At 35.2% G+C, this 20,763-nt stretch overlaps 1 protein-coding gene across 1 annotated transcript; it reads left to right on the top strand.

Moving 5' to 3' along the window:
• Positions 1–14,586: 14,586 nt before the first annotated feature.
• Positions 14,587–15,519, top strand: LOC308417542 (olfactory receptor 5B3-like; the record flags this gene model as incomplete). The annotated part of the gene is made up of 1 exon (XM_080912918.1): positions 14,587–15,519. One exon carries the CDS (start codon positions 14,587–14,589, stop codon positions 15,517–15,519), a length of 933 nt encoding a protein of 310 aa, XP_080769044.1.
• Positions 15,520–20,763: the final 5,244 nt, after the last annotated feature.

The raw sequence follows: 20,763 nt of genomic DNA, 5'->3' as shown, positions 1-20,763 counted from the left end.
TTAAACTTTACACAGTCTGTGTCTTGTTTCTGGGGTGTTCAGAGCTTTCTGGGGTTAGTATCCCATTATCAGTGACTGTACATTATGTCTTTTTTTTGTGACAGGGTTATTTCACACAGTATTATATTCTCTAGATGCATCCATTTTCTTAAGAATTTTGTTAAGCAATTGTTTCTGATAGCTGAGTAGTACTCTATTGTGTAAAGTTACCACAATTTTTGTATAAATTCATCTACTGAAGAACTTCTAGGTTTTTTCCAGCTTCTGGCAATTATGCATAGAGTTGCAATGAACATTGTGGTGCATGTATCTTTGTTGTATTTTGGAGCATCTTTAGGGTAAATGCCCAGAAGTGGAATAACTGGGACTTCAGGTAGTACTATGTCAATTTTGGTGAGGAACCCCCAAACTTATTCCCAGAGTGGTTGTATCAGTTTACATCCACATCAACAGTGGAGAAGTCTTCCTCTTTCTCCACATCCTTAACAGCTTTTGTTGTCATCTGAGTTTTGGATCTTGGCCAATCTGACTGGTGTGAGGTGGAATCTCAGGGTTGTTTTGATTTGCATTACCCAGATGGCTAAGGATGTTGAGCACTTCCTTAGATGTTTATCAGCCATTTGATATTCTATGATTGAGAGCTTTTTGTTTAACACTGTACCACATTTTTTCATAGGGTTATTTGAGTCTAGCTTTTCAGTTCTTTGTATATCTTGGATATTAGGCCTCTATCTGGTGTGGGGTTGGTTAAGAACTCTTCCCAATCTGTGGGCTGCCATTTTGGTTAATTGATAGTGCCTTTAGCTTTACAGAAATTTTACAATCTCATTAGGTCCCATTTGTCAATTATTGACATTAGAGCTCAAGCCATTGGTGTTCTGTTCAGATAATTTTCTCTTGTTCCTATGTGTTCTAAGGTTTTCCCTACTTGTTCATCTAATAGTTTCAGTGTAGCTGGTTTATTGTGGAGATCTTTGATCCACTTACACTTGAGCTTTGAACAAGGAGGTAAGAAAGGGTCTATTTTTATTCTTCTGCATTCAGAGTACCAGTTGGACCAGCACCATTTGTTGAATAGTCTGTTCTTTTTCCATTGAATGTTTACAGCTCCTTTGTCAAAAATCAGGTGGCCATATATGTGAGGGCTCATTTCTATATCTTCTATTATATTTCATTGATTCACATGCCTATTTCTGTATAACTACCATGTAGTTTTAAGCACAATTGCCTTGTAATATAGCTTGAGGTTGAGGATATTGATTTCCGCAGATGTTTTCTTGTTGTTGAGGATGGATTTTGCTATTCTAGGTCTCTTGCTATTCCAGATGAAAAAGCACATTGCTCTTTCCATTTCAATAAAAAACTTGGTTGGAATTTTGATGGGGATTGCATTGAATCGGTAGATTGCTTTTGGTAAGATGGCCATTTTTAAAATGTTTATTCTTCTAATCCATGAGCATGGGATATCTCTCCATTTTCTGAGATCTTTGATTTTTTTTAGAGGTTTGACGTTTTGTCATACAGGTCCTTCACTTGCTTAGTTAGAGTCATACACCAAGGTATTTCATAGCTTTGAGACTATTGTGAAGGATGTATTTTCCCTAATTTTTTCTTCACATGTTTGTCTTTTTAATATAGGATGACTACTGATTTGAGTTAATTTTTTATCTAGCCACTTTGCAGAAATTGTTTATCAGCTGTAGGAGTTCTCTGGGGTAATTTGTGGGGTAACTCAAGTACATCTGCAAATCGTGATGTTTTTACTTTTTCCTTTACAATTTTTATCCTTTTGATTTCCTTTTCCTGTCTAATTGCTCTGGCCAGGACTTCCAATACTATGTAGAATAGGTAGGGGGAGAGTTGGCACCTTTTTTGAGTCCCTGATTTTAGTGGGATTGCATTAATTTTCCAACAATTATGTTTGATTTTGGCTGTTGGATTGCTGTATATTGCTTTTATTATTTTTAGGTATGGGCCTTGGATTCCTGTTCTTTCCAAGACTTTAATATGAAGTTGTGCTGAATTTTGTCAAATGCTTTCTCAGCATCTAGTTAGATTACCATGTGGTTTTTTCCTTTGAGTTGGTTTATATGGTGTATTAGATTAATGAATTTCCTTATATTAAATCATCCCTGCATCCCATGTATGAAGCCTACTTGATCATGGTGAATGATCACTTTGATGTGTTCTTGGATTTGGTTTGCAAGGATTTTGTTGAGTATTTTTGCATCAATATTCATAAGTGAGATTGGTCAGATGTTATATTACCTTGTACGGTCTTTGTGTGGTTTATGAATGAGGATTATTGTAGCCTCAAAAAATGATTCGGATAGTGTTCCTTCTGATTCTATTTTGTGGAATTGTTTGGAAAGTTTTGGTTTTATGTCATCAATAAATGTCTGAAAAATTCTGCACTGAACCCATCTGGACCTTGACTTTTTTGGTTGGTAGGCTTTTTATGACTGCTTCTATTTCTTTAGGTGTTATGGGATTGTTTAGATGTATACCCGGTCCTGGTTTAACTTTGGTATCTTGTACCTCTCTAGGAATTCAACCATTTCCTCCAGATTTTCCAGCTTTGTTGAGTATAGATTTTTGTAGTAGGAACTGATGATTTCTTGAAATTCCTCAATTTCAGTCGTTATTTCTCCATTTTCCTTTCTGATTTTGTTAGTTTGGATACTATATCTTTACACTCTAGTTAGATTGGCTAAGGGTTTATCAATCTTGTTAATTTTTTCAAAGAACCAGCTCTTGGTTTTGTTGATTCTTTCAATGGTTCTTTTTGCTTTTATTTGGTCTATTTCTGCCTTAAGTTTGATTCATTCTTGCCATCTACTCCTCTTTGGTGTATCTGCTTCCTTTTATTCTAGAGCTTTCAATGGTGCTGTCAGGTTGCTAGTGAATGTTCTCTCCAGTTTCTTTTGGAAAGCACTGAGAGCTATGATTTTTCCTCTCAGTACTGATTTCATTGCATCCCATTGGTTTTGTTATGTCATGTTTTCATTTTTTATTGAATTCTAGAAAATTCTTCATTTCTTTCTTTTTTTTTCTTGGACCCTGCTATTGTTTAATAGAGCATTGTTTAGTTTCTATGTGTATATGGTCTTTTTGTTGTCTTTGTTGTTATTAGAGACAAACTTTAGGCCATGGTGTACTGAAACTGAGAGATGGGAGTACTTCAATCTTCTTATATTGATTGTGCCTCATTCTGTGTCCAATTATGTGTACAATATTCGAGAAGGTGCCTTGAGGTGGTGAGAAGAAGGTGTATCCTTTTGTTAAAGGATGATATGTTCTGGAGATATCTATTAATTCCAGTTGGTTCATAGTCTCTACTACTTTTACAGCGTCCTTGTTCAATTTCTGTTTTCATAATTTGTCCATTGATAAGAGTGGAGTATTAAAGTCTCCCACTATTATTGTGTGGGTTAAAATGTACTTTTTGAGCTTTAGTAGGGTTTCTTTTATGAATGTGGGTGCTTTTGTATTTGGAACAAATATGTTAAGGATTGAGAGTTCCTCCTGACAGATTTCCCTGGTAATGAATAAAAAGTGTCCTTTCTTTCTTTCTTTCTTTCTTTCTTTCTTTCTTTCTTTTTTTTTTTTTGAGGATGTTTGGTAAAAAATACACTTTATTTGATATTTAAATGGTCACACCAGCTTATTTCATGGGGCCATTTGCTTCGAAGGTTTTTTCCGAACTTTTTACTCTGAGATAGTGCCTGCCTTTGTCTCTGAAATAAGTTTTCTGTATGCAGCAAAATGCTGGGTTTTGTTAATGTATCTAGTCTGATAGCCTATATCTTTTTATTGGGGAGTTGAGTCCATTTATGTTAACAGATATCAAGAAATAGTGGTTGCTATTTCCTGTTATTATTGTTTTGTAGGTTATATTGTGCCTGTGTGTCTTTCTTCTTTTGGTTTTCTTGCTAAGAAGTTTTCTTGTTTTTACTATGAAGTGGTTCCCTGAATTGTATTTTTTTTCCACCTATAATTCATTGTAGTGCTGTGTTTGTGGTCAAATATTGTGTGACTTTAGTTTTGCTTGGAATATTTTTTTGTCTTACCATATATGGTGATTGCTAGTTTTGCTGGGTATAGCAGCTTGGGCTGGCACTTGTGCTCTCTTAGGGTCTGCATGATGTCTATTCAAGCTCTTATAGCTTTCATTGTCTCTGTTGAGAAATCAGGTGTGATTCTGATTGGTCTGCCTTTATATGTTACATGAACTTTTTCCCTTATTGCTTTTATTATTATTATATTTTTGCTTTGGACACTTGGTGTTTTGACTATTATGTGTCAGGAGGAACTTCTTTTCTGGTCCAAACTATGTGGAGTTTTGTATTTTTTTTTTATTCTATTGGTCATCTCATTTTTAAGGGTAGGACGTTTTCTTCCAAAATTTTGTTGAAGATATTTACTGTACCTCTTAGTTGATATTCATTGCCCTCTTCTATTCCTTTTATCCTTAGGTTTGATCTTCTTATTGTGTTCTGTATCTCCTGGACATTGTTGGTTAGGAGCTTTTTGGTTTTTGCATCTTATCTGACTGTTTTGTCTATGTTTTCAATGTTGTCTTCAGCCCCCGAGATTCTCTCTTCCATCTCTTATAGTGTGTTGGAAATGTTTGCATCTCTGACTCCTGATTTCTTTTTTAGAATTTCTACTTCTAGGTTTCCTCTTTCAATATTTTCTTTATTGTGTCCATTTCCGTTCTAAGTTCCTTCTTCCATTCCTTCATCTTTTTGGTTCTGTTTTCTTCTATTTCTTGAGTTCTTTGAGTGTTTTTTTCCCTGTTTCTTCTTTAAAAGCTTCTAATTCTTTATGCTTTTTCTCCCGTTCTTGTTTAAGGAACTCTATCATCATCTGAGGTAGGATTTCAGGTCTGAGTCTTCTTTTTCTGGAGTGTTTGGCATTCCACTGTTTGTTGTGATGGGAGAGCTGGGTTCTAGTGTTGCCAGGTTGTTTTGGTTTCCCTGAGGTACTTTCTTTCACTTTCCTCTTGCCATCTTGTTTTCAGTGATTGTTTCTTGCTTTTCTCTTGTACCTGGCCTGTGTCCCTGTGTCTCTGCAGTTCCTCGTGGTGTATGGTCCAAGCACCTTTTGTGCACCCAAATGCTGCCGCCTGGAAATAGAGGTCCCAATGCTGGGTTTCTGGGTCCTTGGACAAATACAGGCAGGCAGGCACTTTCTGTGTTTTCCTCTGAGATCTCTTGCAACACTTAAGGCAACTTAACCTACTGAGAAGCTCTTCTGAAGGCTTCATTTATTAATGAAGTAAGTTTGAATTTTAAGTTCTAACATATAAAGTTTTAGAAAATTGATGATTTCAAAAATAGCATATATTTCCTGATATCGTTAGCTTGCTTAAATAATTTATTGATTTAATGTTGTTACATAATATTATGGTTTGCCATGCTTTCTTTCCTACTGACCATAGATTTATTAGTGCTTGCTACAGTTTTGAATGTCAAACTCATAAACACAGGAAACACTCTAAAATGAATTTAAATATATGTATTTCAAGTACCAATATTTCAGTCACATCCTGGTTATATAATGATATGAAAACCATTAGAATCTTTATTTCTTCATTATGAAGAATCCGTTCTTTTTTTAAAAATTTATTTATTTACTATATGTAAGTACACTGTAGCTGTCTTCAGACACACACTAGAAGAGGGCATCAGATCTCATCACAGATGATTGTGAGCCACAATATGGTTGCTGGGATTTGAACTCAGGACCTCTGGAAGAGCAGTGAGTGCTCTTAACCACTGAGCATTCTCTCCAGCCCCCTAAGAAGAATCCATTCTTTTGGCTATGAAGTATAATAAGTTCATTTGTGCAAGCATGACACAATGCTCAAAGTTAAGTAAAGCAAATGCTGATGAAAATATATCTTACACAACTGGATTTTCTGTCTTTATGTTCTTTAGTTATAAACAATAATGTTATGTGTTTTATTTTCGCTAACAGAATAATAGTACTTGGACTTTATTGAAAAATTTTAGTCTAAAAAATACTGTGATATTACTTAGTATAAAATTGGTCTTCATGGCAAATTTCACTAGTGTTAGTAATTCTTATTAAAATTTTTATTTTAAAACTATTTTATTTTTGAATAATTCATTTGATTATTTTAAGTTAGTGTGTGTACACATTTGGGAATGGTGTATGTGTATGTGTAGATGTACAAGTGCATATATGTTGGTGTGTAATTATGGATACATCGGTGTACCTGACAGTAGAGACAAATGGCATCATGTTCCCTAGAGTTGAAATTATATGCAATTTTATTTCTTTGACATATTGCTGGGGACCAAATCTTGATACTCTGTGAGAGAAATAAATATGAAAGCACTCTCAACACCTGAGCAATCTCTCTAGATACCTGAATTTTGATCTTTAACTGGTCCATAATACTAAAGTACATTTTGAATGCAAAATATGAGTACTTGAATTAATTTTCAGATATTTTTATTCAACCTGAATGAACATTAGATAATTTCTTTTGGAAAAAGGAACCAACTCTCCACTTTAAACATTTTCATTTGACAAATGTATTTGAAGAACTCACATCTGGGACATGGAAAATATGTTTTACAACTTATACAAGAGAAACTTAATTATATTGGCATACATATTTTATTGAATATGTACAAAAGTCTCTATCCAGAAATATACACCAGAGTACATGTGTGACACCAATGGCTCCTACTCTAAGGTCAAAGAATAAAAAATGGGTCATAATAAGATTGCAAAGTTTCTGTAAGGCTAAGGACACTATCAAGAAACCAAAATGGCGACCAACAGAATGGGAAAAGATCTTTACCTACCCCACATCAGATAAAGACCTAATATCCAAAATATAAAAAGAACTAAAGAAGCTAGATATGAGAAAACCAAACAAACTTTTTAAAAATCGGGTACAGAGCTAAACAAAAGGTTCTTATTGGAGGAATGTCAAATTGCTGAGAAGCAACTAAGGAAGTGCTGAACATCATTAGCCATCAGGGAAATGCAGATCAAAGCAACCCTGAGATTCTACCTCACACCAGTCAGATTGGCCAAGATCAAATTTCAGATGATAGCAAATGCTGTTGAGGATGTGGAGAAAGAGTAACACTTTTGTACTGTTGGTGGGGTTTTAAACAGATACATCCACTCTGGAAATCCGTCTCACGATTCCTCAGAAAACTGAATATAGTACTACCTGAAAAAGCAGTTATTCCACTTCTGGGCATATAATCCAGAAAAGCTCCAACATACAACAAAGACACATGCACCACAATGTTCATGGCAGCTCTATTTATAATAGCCAGAAGCTCGAAAGAACCCAGGTGTCCTTCAGTAGATTAATGGATACAAATATTGTGGTACATTTATACAACAGAGTACTACTCAGTTATAAGAAATAATGACTTTATGAAATTCTTAAGAAAATGAATGCATCTAGAGAATATCAATCCTGAGTGAGTAAACCCAGTCACAAAAGAACAGACACAATATCCAGTCACTGGTAATTAGATACTAACCCCAGAAAGCTCTGAACACCCCAGAAACAACTCACAGACTATATGAATTTCAAGAAAAGGAAAAAAAAAACAGAAAAAATACCATTATGCCTAATCCTTACACACTAAGAAAAGTTTGACTAATTCCATTTTATATCCTGTTTTACATGTATTTTATGCTTATTGTAACTAGTAAGACCTTAATGCACACTATCAAACCTTAAAAAAAAAAACAAGCACAAACAAAAATGTATTCATATAGTTTTATGTAAAAATGCTTAAAATTTGTACATTTATCTTTGTTTTTAAAAATAAAGTTGTTCAAAATAAGAATGTATACATTAAACTTAAACACAATAAAAGACAAATAGTAATTAATATAAAAGCAAGTGTTTAAGGATACTATCCAGCTTTTTCTAAATCTTTAAATCTTGTTTTGTTTATTATTTGATAATTTAATATATTGGTATAAAGTATGTTGATAATTTCCATATACCACTACCCACTACCTCACTCAAACCACTTCCAGATCCTTTTTCCTTGTTGCCCAGCCTTCAGACCTCATTATTCCACTGTCATGAATAACCCCCCTGAGTTCAATTAGAACTTCCCATGGGTACACTGGTGCCAACTGTCTTAATTGCTTTTTATTCTAGAATGGAGATGAAGAGCTCAATGTATTTCTATGAAAGAAATCTCCAGAGGAGTCCAAGTCTACAATATGTTCTACTTCTTCATGCAACAGTATCTTAAATAACAATATATGTGCTGCCATTTCTCAGAAAAGTTCATCTGTACATTTCAATGACATTCATTTTTATCATTTCATGGCCAACACTTGGCAGAAGATTTTTCTCTTATTCTTCTTGAATTGTTAAAGAAGAACATGCAAAGGTAAAGTCTGTAATAAGAGACTTTCAACTAGGATTATAACATGTACTTCTGTCTTTTTTTCTTAAGTCAAAGAAATAAATTATAAAAGATATGTAATCTTTTAGTTTTTGTTTGGTTACTAAGGCCAGAAATTGACCCTACCTTTAAGAAGGAAGAATTAAGAAATGTTTTACATGTACTTTTTGCTCATTGTAACTAGTAAGACTTTAATGCAGAGTATCAAACCTTAAAAAAAAAAAAAAGAAAAAAAAAAGCCAAACACTGACACAATTGTATTTGTATACATTTATGCAAAAATTTTAAATTTTTTTTTTTACTTTGTTTATTAAAACAAATTTTAAAAAAAGAAATAACATCTCAAATGTAAATACAGATTATCTAATAAAAAAGATAAATAAAATCCATACTTCTATGAAGCCAGTAAAAAAGAAAAGTTCAGAAGTCAATCACAAGATTCCTGCCCTTTTTTATGTATTATATAATCATGGGCAGTGAGTTTTATAGATCACCATGAGTTAACTTGGAAGGGATCATTGAACAAGTTTCTTAAAACAAAACATGTTATGAATACAAAAAGTTCCATTTTAGGGTTTCACATATTCTCTTAACACAACATACCCATTGGTCAAAAAGCACAACAGTCTGAGTCACTGTAATTTTTGTCTATTTCCTATTTGTATACCTTTACTGATAACAAAGAAACTTACAAAAAAACTAGGAAAACAAGATAATTCTTTTGGAATTTCAAGAAAATATGAAAGTTTCATCATGCTCTTATATATATTTAAAGGGTTTCTATATAATCACAGAGATGATCATTACATGTACATATTTTGAAAATTGTGGAGTTTTATGAATACTCAGGCCCTAAAATACTGTGAATTTTATTTTAAAATATTTTAAATATTTAGTAGATCTGGTAAATTTTTAACATTCAATTTCTTCAGCAGTTAAAAACAGAAATAGTACTAATAATACCCTGCTTACATATTGATGTATTAATTTCTTTTTAACTGTGAATTGTAGTATTTTCTGGAAATAGTCATAATAATAGTTTATTACCTAAAATTTTTAGAATTTTAGATGAATTTTATAGAGAATAATATGTTGTTTGAAGTATATATATTATCAAAGGCTCAGTTAAAAATGCTGTTTTTTGCAGTTGTTATTAATACTGAGGCAGGAGCGTAACTTCATCCTAGCATGTGAGGATTAGCCTAAGTAAATTACATTTCTCATTTTCTAAGCAAGCAGTTTTTAAAAGTTTAAACACTGTTAATCTATGAAAACCTTGTCATATCAAATGATTTGGGTAAATAGAACTCTCTTGTAACAGATTTGTAAGAGAATTTTATCCCTATAATTAGTCAACTTTATATTGGTTTTAGTAATTTTTCTATGATGTGACACTATGAAAGAAAACATAACTAGAAAATGTACTATGTGTCCAAATTAAAGGTGCTTTTAAATTAAGAATTTTAAGAAGATTAAATTAAAATAAATGAAATGTAGTAGCAGCATCTATCTATATTCATAAAAAAAATAGGAACTCTCTGGAAGGTTTAGACACTCAGTGTTGCTATTACAGGAGAAAAGGCTACCTGCCAGTGAAAGGGTCAATGTCACCTGAAATTAAAGCACTCCTTTCTTTCCTCTACATAAATCAAATTAGTAAAAATACTAGATAACTCTCCTATCCAAAAGTATAATGAAAGCTCACACTCACAGAAAAACTCAACCCTCAAATTTTACTGTATTTTATATTGTCTTCTTGGCTTCATTTTTTTAAAATTTTATATCACAATTATTTTTATTAAAAAAGAAAAATAAAACAATCAAGATTATGCAGAAAAACTTTAGTTACAAAAAAAATAAGAATATTTCGAGAAACACATACATAAGAATAGCAAGTATTAAAGTTAATAAAAGTTCAGAAAATAAATACAAATTGTAAGAAACAATAAAAAATGAATTTTCAGTGGGAGAACAGTAATTTTACAGGATCAATACAAAGATCAGATAAATTATTAACTTCACTATAAAATCAGAATTGACTAGATTGTTAACAAGCTGAATTCACTTCTCTGTTTTAAATCAATATTTATATACACATATAGATGTTCAATTATTTTACTTCTATCATGATTGACTAATATTAATACATTTCTCCTAATTAATACAATAAAATCTTATACTATATTGTTGTCAAACTGTTTAAAACAAGAGACAGTATTATTTTCCTTTTTTTTAAAATTGGGAATAATTTTTATTTACCTTCCAAAATTAAATGTTGCTCCCTTTCTTTTTTTCCCATTGAGAAACATCATATCCAATATCCACTCTCCCTAATTCTATGAAGGTGCTACTCCTCCCACCCACTTCCTCCTGCCTTCCTGTCCTGGCATTCCTCTACACTGGGGAATCATGCCTACACAGGACCAAGGGCCACTAATCCCATTGATGTCAAACAAAAAAAAAGGCCATGCTCTACTACATGACCTTTCAGCATGTACTTTTTGGTTGCTTGTTTAGTCCCAGGGAGTTCTGGGGGAGGTTGGTCTTGTTGGTTAATATTGTTGTTTTTCCTATATGTTTGCAAATCCCTTCAGCTTCTTTTATCGTTTCTCTAACTTCTCCATTGTGTACCCTGTTCTCAGTACAATGGTTGTCTGAGAGCATATACCTCTGTATTTCTCAGGCTCTGTCAGAACCTCTCAGGAGACAGTTATATCAGTCTTCTGTCAGCATGCAATTCTTGGCATCACAATATTGTCTTCTTGTGTTTTTAGAGTAATATATATATAGAGAGAGATTTGTTCAGAGTAAGGTAGTTAAGGACAAACATATCTTAAGTAGTAAGTGGAATAATGGTTTACATATACAGTAGTTGAGTATGTATCTGCCTTTATCTCTAAACTGTGTCTACAAATTATAATTGCATCATATAGGTTATCTACTGGTCTTTGGATATGCTACAATCCTCATGTAGTAATTCAGTATTTTCTGTTCATCTATTAGTCTGAATAATAAAATACTTTAGAAATCATTTCAGAAAGAAGTATGAGGAAATTTTCATTGGTGTTGGAGAGAAACACAAATTCAGAAATGCAGCAATTCTAGCAGCTGCTTGTAGCAGAGAAAAGGAGCACAGGGATGAAGAATGCTTTGTGTTTTTTAGTTAGATCCATGAAAGGTGGAATGTTCAAAGTGGTGGAACACAGATAGTTGTATGCATGAAAGCATACAGAGGAAGAGAAGGCATTCATAGAAAGATTAAGCCACCCTAATATTTCTAAAAAATGTATATTAAAATTTTGTCATGTAAAAATATAAAGAAATGAAGAAAATAGGTCTAAAGCCAAGTCATAAAACCATGAGGAAGCACCACTACATTCCAAGGCTCTATGTCTCCTGACAAAATATCATAACAAGAACATATACTGATCACTCTCCCCCTATATATTCAACATAATACTGGAAGTCCTGGCTGAAGCAATTAGAGAGCAAAAGTAAATCAAAGGGATACAAATAAGAAAGGAAAAAAGTAAAAATATCACTAATTGCAGAGGACATAATAGTGTACTTAAGCGACCCCACAATTTCTACCAGAGAAATCCTAAAGCTGATAAACAAGTTCAGCAAAGTGACTAAACATAAAATTAATTCAAACAATTCAGTAGTCTTCCTATATTCAAAGGATAAACATGTGAATAAATAAAATAGGGAAAAGATACCCTTCACAATAGTCACAAAAACTATTAAATACCTTGGTGTGACTCTAACTAAGCAAGTGAAGGACCTGTATGACAAGAACTTCAAAATTCTAAAGAAGTATATTGAGGAAGATCTCAGAAAATGGAAAGATCTCCCATGCTCATGGATTGGAAGGATAAACATTTTAAAAATGGCCATCTTACTAAAAGCAATCTACAGATTCAATGCAATCCCTATTAAAATTCCAACCCAGTTTTTCATTGAATTGGAAAGAGCAATGTGCAACTTCATCTGGAATAACAAAAGACCCAGAACAGCAAAATCTATCCTCAACAACAAGAAAATGAGTGTAGAAATCACTATCCCTGACATCAAGCTATACTACAAGGCAATTGTGCTGAAAACTGCAAGGCACTGGTATAGAAATAGACACATGGATAAATGGAATAGAATAGAAGATCCAGATATAAGCCCTCATGTATATGGTCACCTGATTTTTGACAAAGGAGCTGTAAACATTCAATGGAAAAAGACAGCCTATTCAACAAATGGTGTTGGTCCAACTGGCACTCAGCATGCAAAAGAATGAAAATAGACCCTTTCTTATCTCCTTGTATAAAGCTCAAGTGTAAGTGGATCAAAGATCTCCACATTAAACCAGGTACACTGTAACTATTAGATGAAAAAGTAGGGAAAACCTTAGAACTCATAGGCACAGGAGAAAATTTCCTGAACAGAACACCAGTCGCTCAAGCTCCAAGGACAAAGATTGACAAATGGGACTTAATGAGATTGCAAATTTCTGTAAGACTAAAGAAACTTTCAAGAAAACAAAATGGCAGCCAACAAAGTGGGAAAACATCTTTATCAACCCTACATCAGATAGAGGCTTAATATCCAAGGTATACGAATAACGCAAAAGGCTAGACACCAGAGAATTAAACAACCCTATTAAAAATTGAATACAGACTTAAACAAAAAGTTTTCAAAGTAGGGATTTCGAATGACTGAGAAACATCTAAGTAAGTGTTCAACATCCTTAGCCATCAGAGAAATGCAAATCAAAACAACCCTGAGATTCCACCTCTAACCAGTTAGATTAGCCAAGACCCAAATCTCAGATGACAACAGATGCTGAAAAGGATGTGGAGAAAGAGGAATACTTTTCCATTGCTGGTGGGGTTGTAAACTGATACAACCACTCTGGAAATCAGTCTGGCAGTTCCTCAGAAAAATGGACATAGTACTTCCTGAAGACCCAGTTATTCCACTTCTGGGCATTTTCCCCAGAAAAGCTCCAACATACAACAAAGATACATGTACCACAATGTTCATTGCATCTCTACTTATAATAGCCAGAAGCTGGAAAGAACCCAGATATCCTTCAGTAGATGAATGGATACAAATATTGTGGTATATTTACACAATGGCGTACTACTCAGCTATCAGAAACAATGACAAGGAAAGTCTAAAAAAAATGGATGCATCTAGAGAATATCATCCTAAGTGAGATAACCCAGTCACAAAATAACAGACATAATATGCTGTCACTGAACACCCCAGAAACAACTCACAGACTGTGTGAAGTTCAACAAAAAAAAATTTAATTAAAATAGAACTCTATCACATCCCCCTTTCCTCCCTACATTCCTTCTTTTTTCTCCTATCCCCTCAAATTAATAGCCTTTTTTCTTATATTATTGGTACATATATTTATATGTGTACGTATATATACCCACAAATACTTAATTCCAACCTTAAAATATGTATTTTTATTCTTTTATGCAAAAATGCTGAAAATTTTTACATTTTTCTTTGTTTTTTAAAATAAAGTAAAAAAAGAATGAAATATAAAGAGAACTCTACAACTCAAATAATCCTGAGCTTTTGCCAGGGTAGACAAGTAATTGTATCTTAAGCTATTTTCAATCTAAATACACTTCAATTTGGACTTTGAGACATGGGAATCAATATGTGCTATATATGGTCATTAGGCCAAAACCAACTAATATTTTATACATGATTGTTATGAATAAATGATTCAATTTTCAAACGTCAAATTTTACTCGATTAAAATGAAAGTAATAACAAACAAAGAAAGTCTTTGGAATGTAAAAACTGAGCATTTGAGCTACTGCTGATATCAGAAGAGAATTGGGAAACATTTCATAAATCATTTAAATCAAATACTTAAATAATTTCAATACTATAGGTGAACTATAAATGTTAAAATCACATAGACAATCTATTAATAATTTTAAATTTTAATATATGTAACCCTCTGTCAAATACTACATCAAATTTGATTTGGGTAAATAACTATGTTCAATAATTGCAAAGTACAAACTCTTGGTAAATTATGTTTTATGTAGAGACTTATGCTTTTCTATTTTGATTCAACTTCTTTATCATCATGTTTATCATTCAGAATGACTGTGGAAATTCTACTGATTTAAATATGACACTGATGAAGAACAGTACAGAAGTGACACATTTCCTCCTGCTGGGACTCACCAATGACCCAGGCCTACAGCTTCCCCTCTTCATGACATTTCTCCTCATCTACACCATCACTTTGGTTGGAAATCTGTTCATGATAATATTGATTGTCTTGGACTCTCGTCTCCACATGCCCATGTATATTTTTCTAGGCAACCTGTCTTTGGTTGATTTGTGTTACTCCTCAGCAGTTACACCCACAGTCATGGCTGGCCTCTTAATAGGTGACAAGATTATTTCGTATAAAGACTGTGCTGCTCAGATGTTCTTTTTTGGAGCCTTTGCTACAGTGGAAAATTACCTGTTAGCCTCAATGGCCTATGATCGCTATGCAGCAGTGTGTAAGCCACTACATTATTCATCTACTATGACTACCAATGTATGTATAAGTCTTTCTCTAGTTTCCTATGTTTGTGGTTTCTTGAGTGGCTCCATCCACATTGGAGATACTTTTAGTCTTTCTTTCTGTGGGTCCAATGTAGTTCATCATTTCTTCTGTGATGGTCCAGCAGTCATGGTTCTCTCATGCTCTGACAGACATGTCAATGAGATGGTACTTGTTTATGTAGTGAGCTTTAATATATTTGTTGCTCTCTTTGTTATCTGGGCATCCTACATATTCATTTTTATCACAATCTTTAAAATGAAATCAAGTGCTGGACATCGAAAGGCTATATCCACTTGTGCCTCACACTTCACTGCAGTGTCCATTTTCTATGGGACTGTCATATTCATGTACTTGCAGCCCAGCTCAAGTCATTCCATGGACATAGATAAAATTGCATCTGTGTTCTACACTATGATTATCCCTATGCTGAACCCTCTAGTCTATGGCTTGAGGAACAAGGAGGTTAAGAGTGCATTCACAAAAACATTTTATGTGGCAATATAGTCTGTAGTGTTTTGCTTTTAATGTTAAAGGATAAAGATTAATCTCTTTTTATATCCACATGCCATTATATTCCACAACTGCATTCTCATATTTCTGTAATATAAGTATGTAGAAAAAATATTGTATTAGGATCATAACTCTTAGATTTGTTTGTTAGGTTTTCTTTACAGTACTCCTCTGAATAATATGTATATATTGTCTTAGTGGATTATTCACTAAATTTCATCTTACTATCAGTAAGTTTTGTAAAGTATTTTTAAAACTGAGCATAATCATGTATGTATGTATGTATCTTTTGATAATGGAAAACTTTTTTTTACACTCCAGATTTATACCCCTCTCAGTCTAATCTATGACTGTTCCTCATCACATACCTTCTCCAAATGCCCTAGTCTCCATGAGAATGCCCCACCCCAATAAAACCCTAAACTCCCTGTGGCCTCCAGTCTCTTGAGGATTAGGTGCATCTTCTGTTACTGAACCCAGACCCAGCAGTGCTCTGTTATGCATGTGTTGAGGGCTTTTATTATCTGGTGTATGTAGCTTGGTTGATGGTCCAGTGACTAAGAGATTTTGGGTCCAGATTGAAACTGCTGGTATTACTCCTCAGCTTTACCAGCTTTTTTTTTTCTAATTCAGACATAGATGTTAGCAGCTTAAGTTCATTTATTGAATGCAAGTATCTGCATTTTACTTTTTCAACTGCTTGTTGAGTTTTTTGAAAGGGAGGCATGATAGGTCAATTTTAAAGTACCCCTTAGCCTCAGTAATATAGTCAGACTTTGGGGTCTTCCTTTGAGCAAGATCACACGTTGGGCCTGTCACTGGACCTCCTTTTCCTTAAGTTCTTCTCTATTATTCCCCACAGTTCTTTCAGACAGGAACAATTATAAGTCAGCATTCTGAATGTGAGATGGCAAACCCATCTCTTACTTGATGCCCTGTCATTCTAGTGGAGGTCAGCTCTACAAATTACTTTTCTCCATTTTTGGGCATTTCATTGAGTGGTCCCGAAAGTCGCTCACCTCTCTGGTACATTTTGGAGAGTAACCCCAACCTTCTAATGTATGATGTTACCTGTTTCCATTCTTTATTCTTGACCTCAGGCCTTCAGTACCATTTCCCACACCCAATACCTGAGCATGTTTCCCTCTTTACTTCTCTGTTCCTTTTTCTACCCAGGTCCCTCCGTCCCCTCTTCCTTGTAATTACTTTGTTCTCCCTCCAAATCTTTATATATTTCTGTGTTTGATTCAATGGTAAAACTCATCCACTGGTTTTTCAAATACAAATAAAAAAATCATAATTGGGTTGACTACAGCTATATAGCCAATGTCTGTCAAAGCCAAAGTTTTAAAAACTTATTATTTTATGTATTTACATTATGAATGTTGCCCCATTGTAGTTCCTATTCCTACAGTCCTTTATTCCATAGCTCATCTCCTTTGACATTGAGAGGAAACTCTCCCTCTCCCTTTCAAACCCCCCACAACAATCTCTTTTTCCATTTCTGGAGCCTCAAGTCTGTACAGGATTAAGTGTATCTTATTATTGTATGAGGGGAAAATATCAGGCAGGTTATATATATTGGCAACTGCCTAGAAGATGGTAAAGGAGACAAAGAAAAGAGAAAGTCAGGTTGTTTGCAATGGTGAACAGAAAATGGAATTGCAAGCCTTCAGAGTGCGAACCCCTACATTATCAGGTAAAACATGCTTAGATTCCATGAAACTAAACCTGTTTCACTAGGCCTACACCATGTACACATTTTTAGAAACATAAGCATTTTATTACTATAGAAAATATGCTTTCAAGAGTAAGGTTAGTTAATGAGATAAGGAAAGAGCTCATCAAGTGTTAGGCCATTGTTACCTCTGACCCATTTTATAGGTCATTTATCTAATAGTATGCTTCCAACATGTGTGTATAGAAGGCTTTTTTCATGCATTCTCTGCATCCAGGCAGTTGGAAGAAGCCTGGATGTAAAACAAGTTTTATTCTGTGGACTGACCTTAACGTGCTCTGTAGGTTTTAGGAAGTCTAGATGACCAAGGGCTTCCTGTTTTTCCTTGTCATCTTCTGAAGAGCAGGTGTGGCGACAGTCCCAAGATGATACTTGGAACTCCAACATAGTCTTGTGACTAGCACCTGCCTTCCTCCTGCCCCCAATATTAGCCACTCCCACCTTGCAAGCTGCACAGGTGCACACATGACATGAGATCAGGCCAGATGACACGGACCTATGAAATGCACCACACAACATGGACTGAGGAGGTGGAGTTGAGAGAGGATAAAAGAGACTCCACTTGGGAGCAGAGGGGAGAAAGAAAAAAAGAGAAAGAGAAACAGAAAGAGAGACAGAAAGGAGACAGAAAGATTTTCACTTATACTGTAAGGTTCCTGAATAAACTGCTTTGAGAAGAATGCTGTGTCATAGCTGTTTTTCTTCTGGTCAGAGACTGTAGTGACAAGTGGTAGCCTGTATGGAGACCCGTTCAGAACTCATCTTGGTCAGGGTGACTAGTCGGTAATCTCCCAGGTAAGTGGAACAATCAAGGTTATTGGTTTGAGACTATAAAGCTCCCTGGTAAAGTGGACGAGGAAGGTTCTCGGTTTGAGACTACAAAGCTCCCCGGTAAAGGGGACAAGGAAGGCTCTCGGTTAGAGATGATAAAGTTCCTGGTATAGGGACAAGTTGCACCTGGCACTATGGGAAAAAAGAACCATCAGATCAGACAGTTGTCCAAGCTCTGATGTATTGCTAAAAGCAAAAGGAATCGGGCTAAAACAGGAGACTGTAGAGAATTTTTAAAAGCAGTGGACCAGATAGATACCTGGTTCCTGATATTTGGACATCTTACAATGTGTAGTTGGAAAAAATTAAGAAAGGTTTGCGGTTTGCTGAAGAGCAATGGGTACTAGCTAAAGGAGTGCTGCCAGTATTGAAATTGGTGAAAAACTGTATAGGAGATGAGGAATGGTGTAGTGTGGAGCTGGAGAAAGGAAATGAGGTTCTGAGTCAGGTTAGGGAAGAGCGCTCCCAGAATTCAGAGGCAGAAGTGTCTAGTGAGGGAGAAATGTCAGAAGATGATCTAGAGAGTATAGCCAACAGTTTGGATAAAATGAAAGTACAGATTGAACTGTTGGCTCCGGGGCCACTAACTCTGCCTCCTTATGACCCAGGTGAAGCAGAAGGGCATAGTTTGCATCCTGACAATCAGGTCAAAATCCTAGGCACTAGAGCTTGGAAATCCCTCCCAAATAGAGGAAGAGTAAGTGGAAATCTGACTAAGATTCTCCAAGGACCCACAGAGCCATTTTCAGATTTGTGGCAAGGATGATGGAAGTGGGGGGATGTGTTTTTGGAGATCCCGATACTGCCATGCCTCTACTGAAACAGCTTATATTTGAACAGTGTGCTAAGGAGTGTAGGCAACCAATAACCCAGTATAAGAACAAAGGGTTAGAAGCCTGGATGAAGTTGTGCAGGGACCTGGGAGGGCTGCAAACTAATATAGGCCAAGTAGCTGCAGTTATGCAGATGTCACAAGGAAAAAAATGGTCAAAAGAATTATCCCACTTCAGTGGCACAATTGGCTTTGCTAGGCATTCAACTATGCTTACAGTATCTTGACATCCCATCTAAGGATTTCATAGTTGCTTGTAACATAGAACAGTTGGGAGTTTTATCAGCCTCAATAGATGATTGGGCAATTTTGAGGTGTAGTTTTCAGGGTAACTTTGATAATCATTTTCCTAATGATCCTATCCTACAGTTGATTACCACTCATCCTGTAGGTTTTCCTTGCATCACTTCAAAGTATGTTTTGCCAAATTCCCCACTTATCTTTACAGATGGTTCCAAGACAGGACAAGGAACATATATGGTGGCAGGTTCCTCTCCGGTTACCATACAATTTCCACCTGCATCACCAAAAGTTATTGAGTTACAGATTGTTATTAAAGTATTTAAATTGTTTCTAAGCCCTTTTATCTTGATTTCTGATAGCCAGTATGTTGGTAACATGATGCTCTGCTTGTAAGTAGTGGGTAAAATCAATTCAAAATCTACTATTGAACATCTTGTTGTCACCTTGCGTGACTTGATTTTGAAAAGAACGTTGACCTATATTGTACAGCATATTGGTCCCCATACAAACATACCTAGTGCTTTAGTGGAGGGAAATGATATTGCAGATAAAGCCACCAGGGCTTGCTTGATTTTTTTTCGATACATCACCTATTTCATTGGCTCAAGAATTTCACTCACAGTTCCATGTTAATTCCAAGACCCTGTCCTCACACTTTAAGATCACGCGCAATGAGGCATGGGATATTGTAAAAGAGTGTCAGAAGTGTGCCCCTATGCTACCCCAGATTGGGTTTGGGGTTAACCCACGTGGGTTGCACCCTATAAACCTCTGGCAAATGGATGTCAATTATGTCCCAGAATTTGGAAAATTAAAGTATCTCCATGTTTGTGTTGATACAGCTTCTGGGATTATTTTTGCATCTTGTCATACAGGGAAAAAGGCATGTCATGTAATTGCACATTGCTTTGAAGCATGGAGTACCTGGGTGCAGTCCAAAAAATTATAAACAGATAATGGACCTGCCTATACTTCTGCTTCTTTTGTGTCCTTCTGCAAAATTATGCACATTCAAGTAACTCACAGATTGCCCTATAATCCTCAAGGACAAGGAATCATTGAGCATGATCACTGCACCCTCAAAGAGTGTGTAGTTAAACACAAGGGGGAATTGCATCTGCAGGCTCTTCCCCTAGGGAGAGACTGGCTATTGTTCTTTTAACCTTATTTTTTTTTAAGTGAAGACAAGTGTGGGCGGGTCGCTGGTGAGTGTCAAGCCAATCCTTATGTTTCTCCCAAAGGCCTGGTTATGTGGAAAGATGTCCTGACTGGAAAATGACAGGGTTCCTATCCGATATTGGTTTGGGTAAGAGGATCTGTTTCTGTATTTTATCAGGAACATCGACAGCCACTGTGGGTCCCAGAGAGGTTGACCATAGTGGTCCAAGATGAGCGGGGTAGTGACCCTGTGGATGAGCCTGATGTTGCTGATGCTGCCAGTGGTGAAGACTGAAGATCTGTGATGGGGGCTCCTATCATTGTTTCCAAGATTGTTATGTTTTCTGATGATTATCATTTTCGGGATATAATTGGACATACCAAAGTCCTGCTCAGGCAATTGCCAACAATCTCTTTAATGTATGGCTTTTGTGTG

Source organism: Micromys minutus, assembly GCF_963924665.1.
Source record: "Micromys minutus genome assembly, chromosome: 2".
Taxonomy (NCBI): domain Eukaryota; kingdom Metazoa; phylum Chordata; class Mammalia; order Rodentia; family Muridae; genus Micromys; species Micromys minutus.
This window is presented reverse-complemented; position numbering and strand designations above follow the sequence as displayed.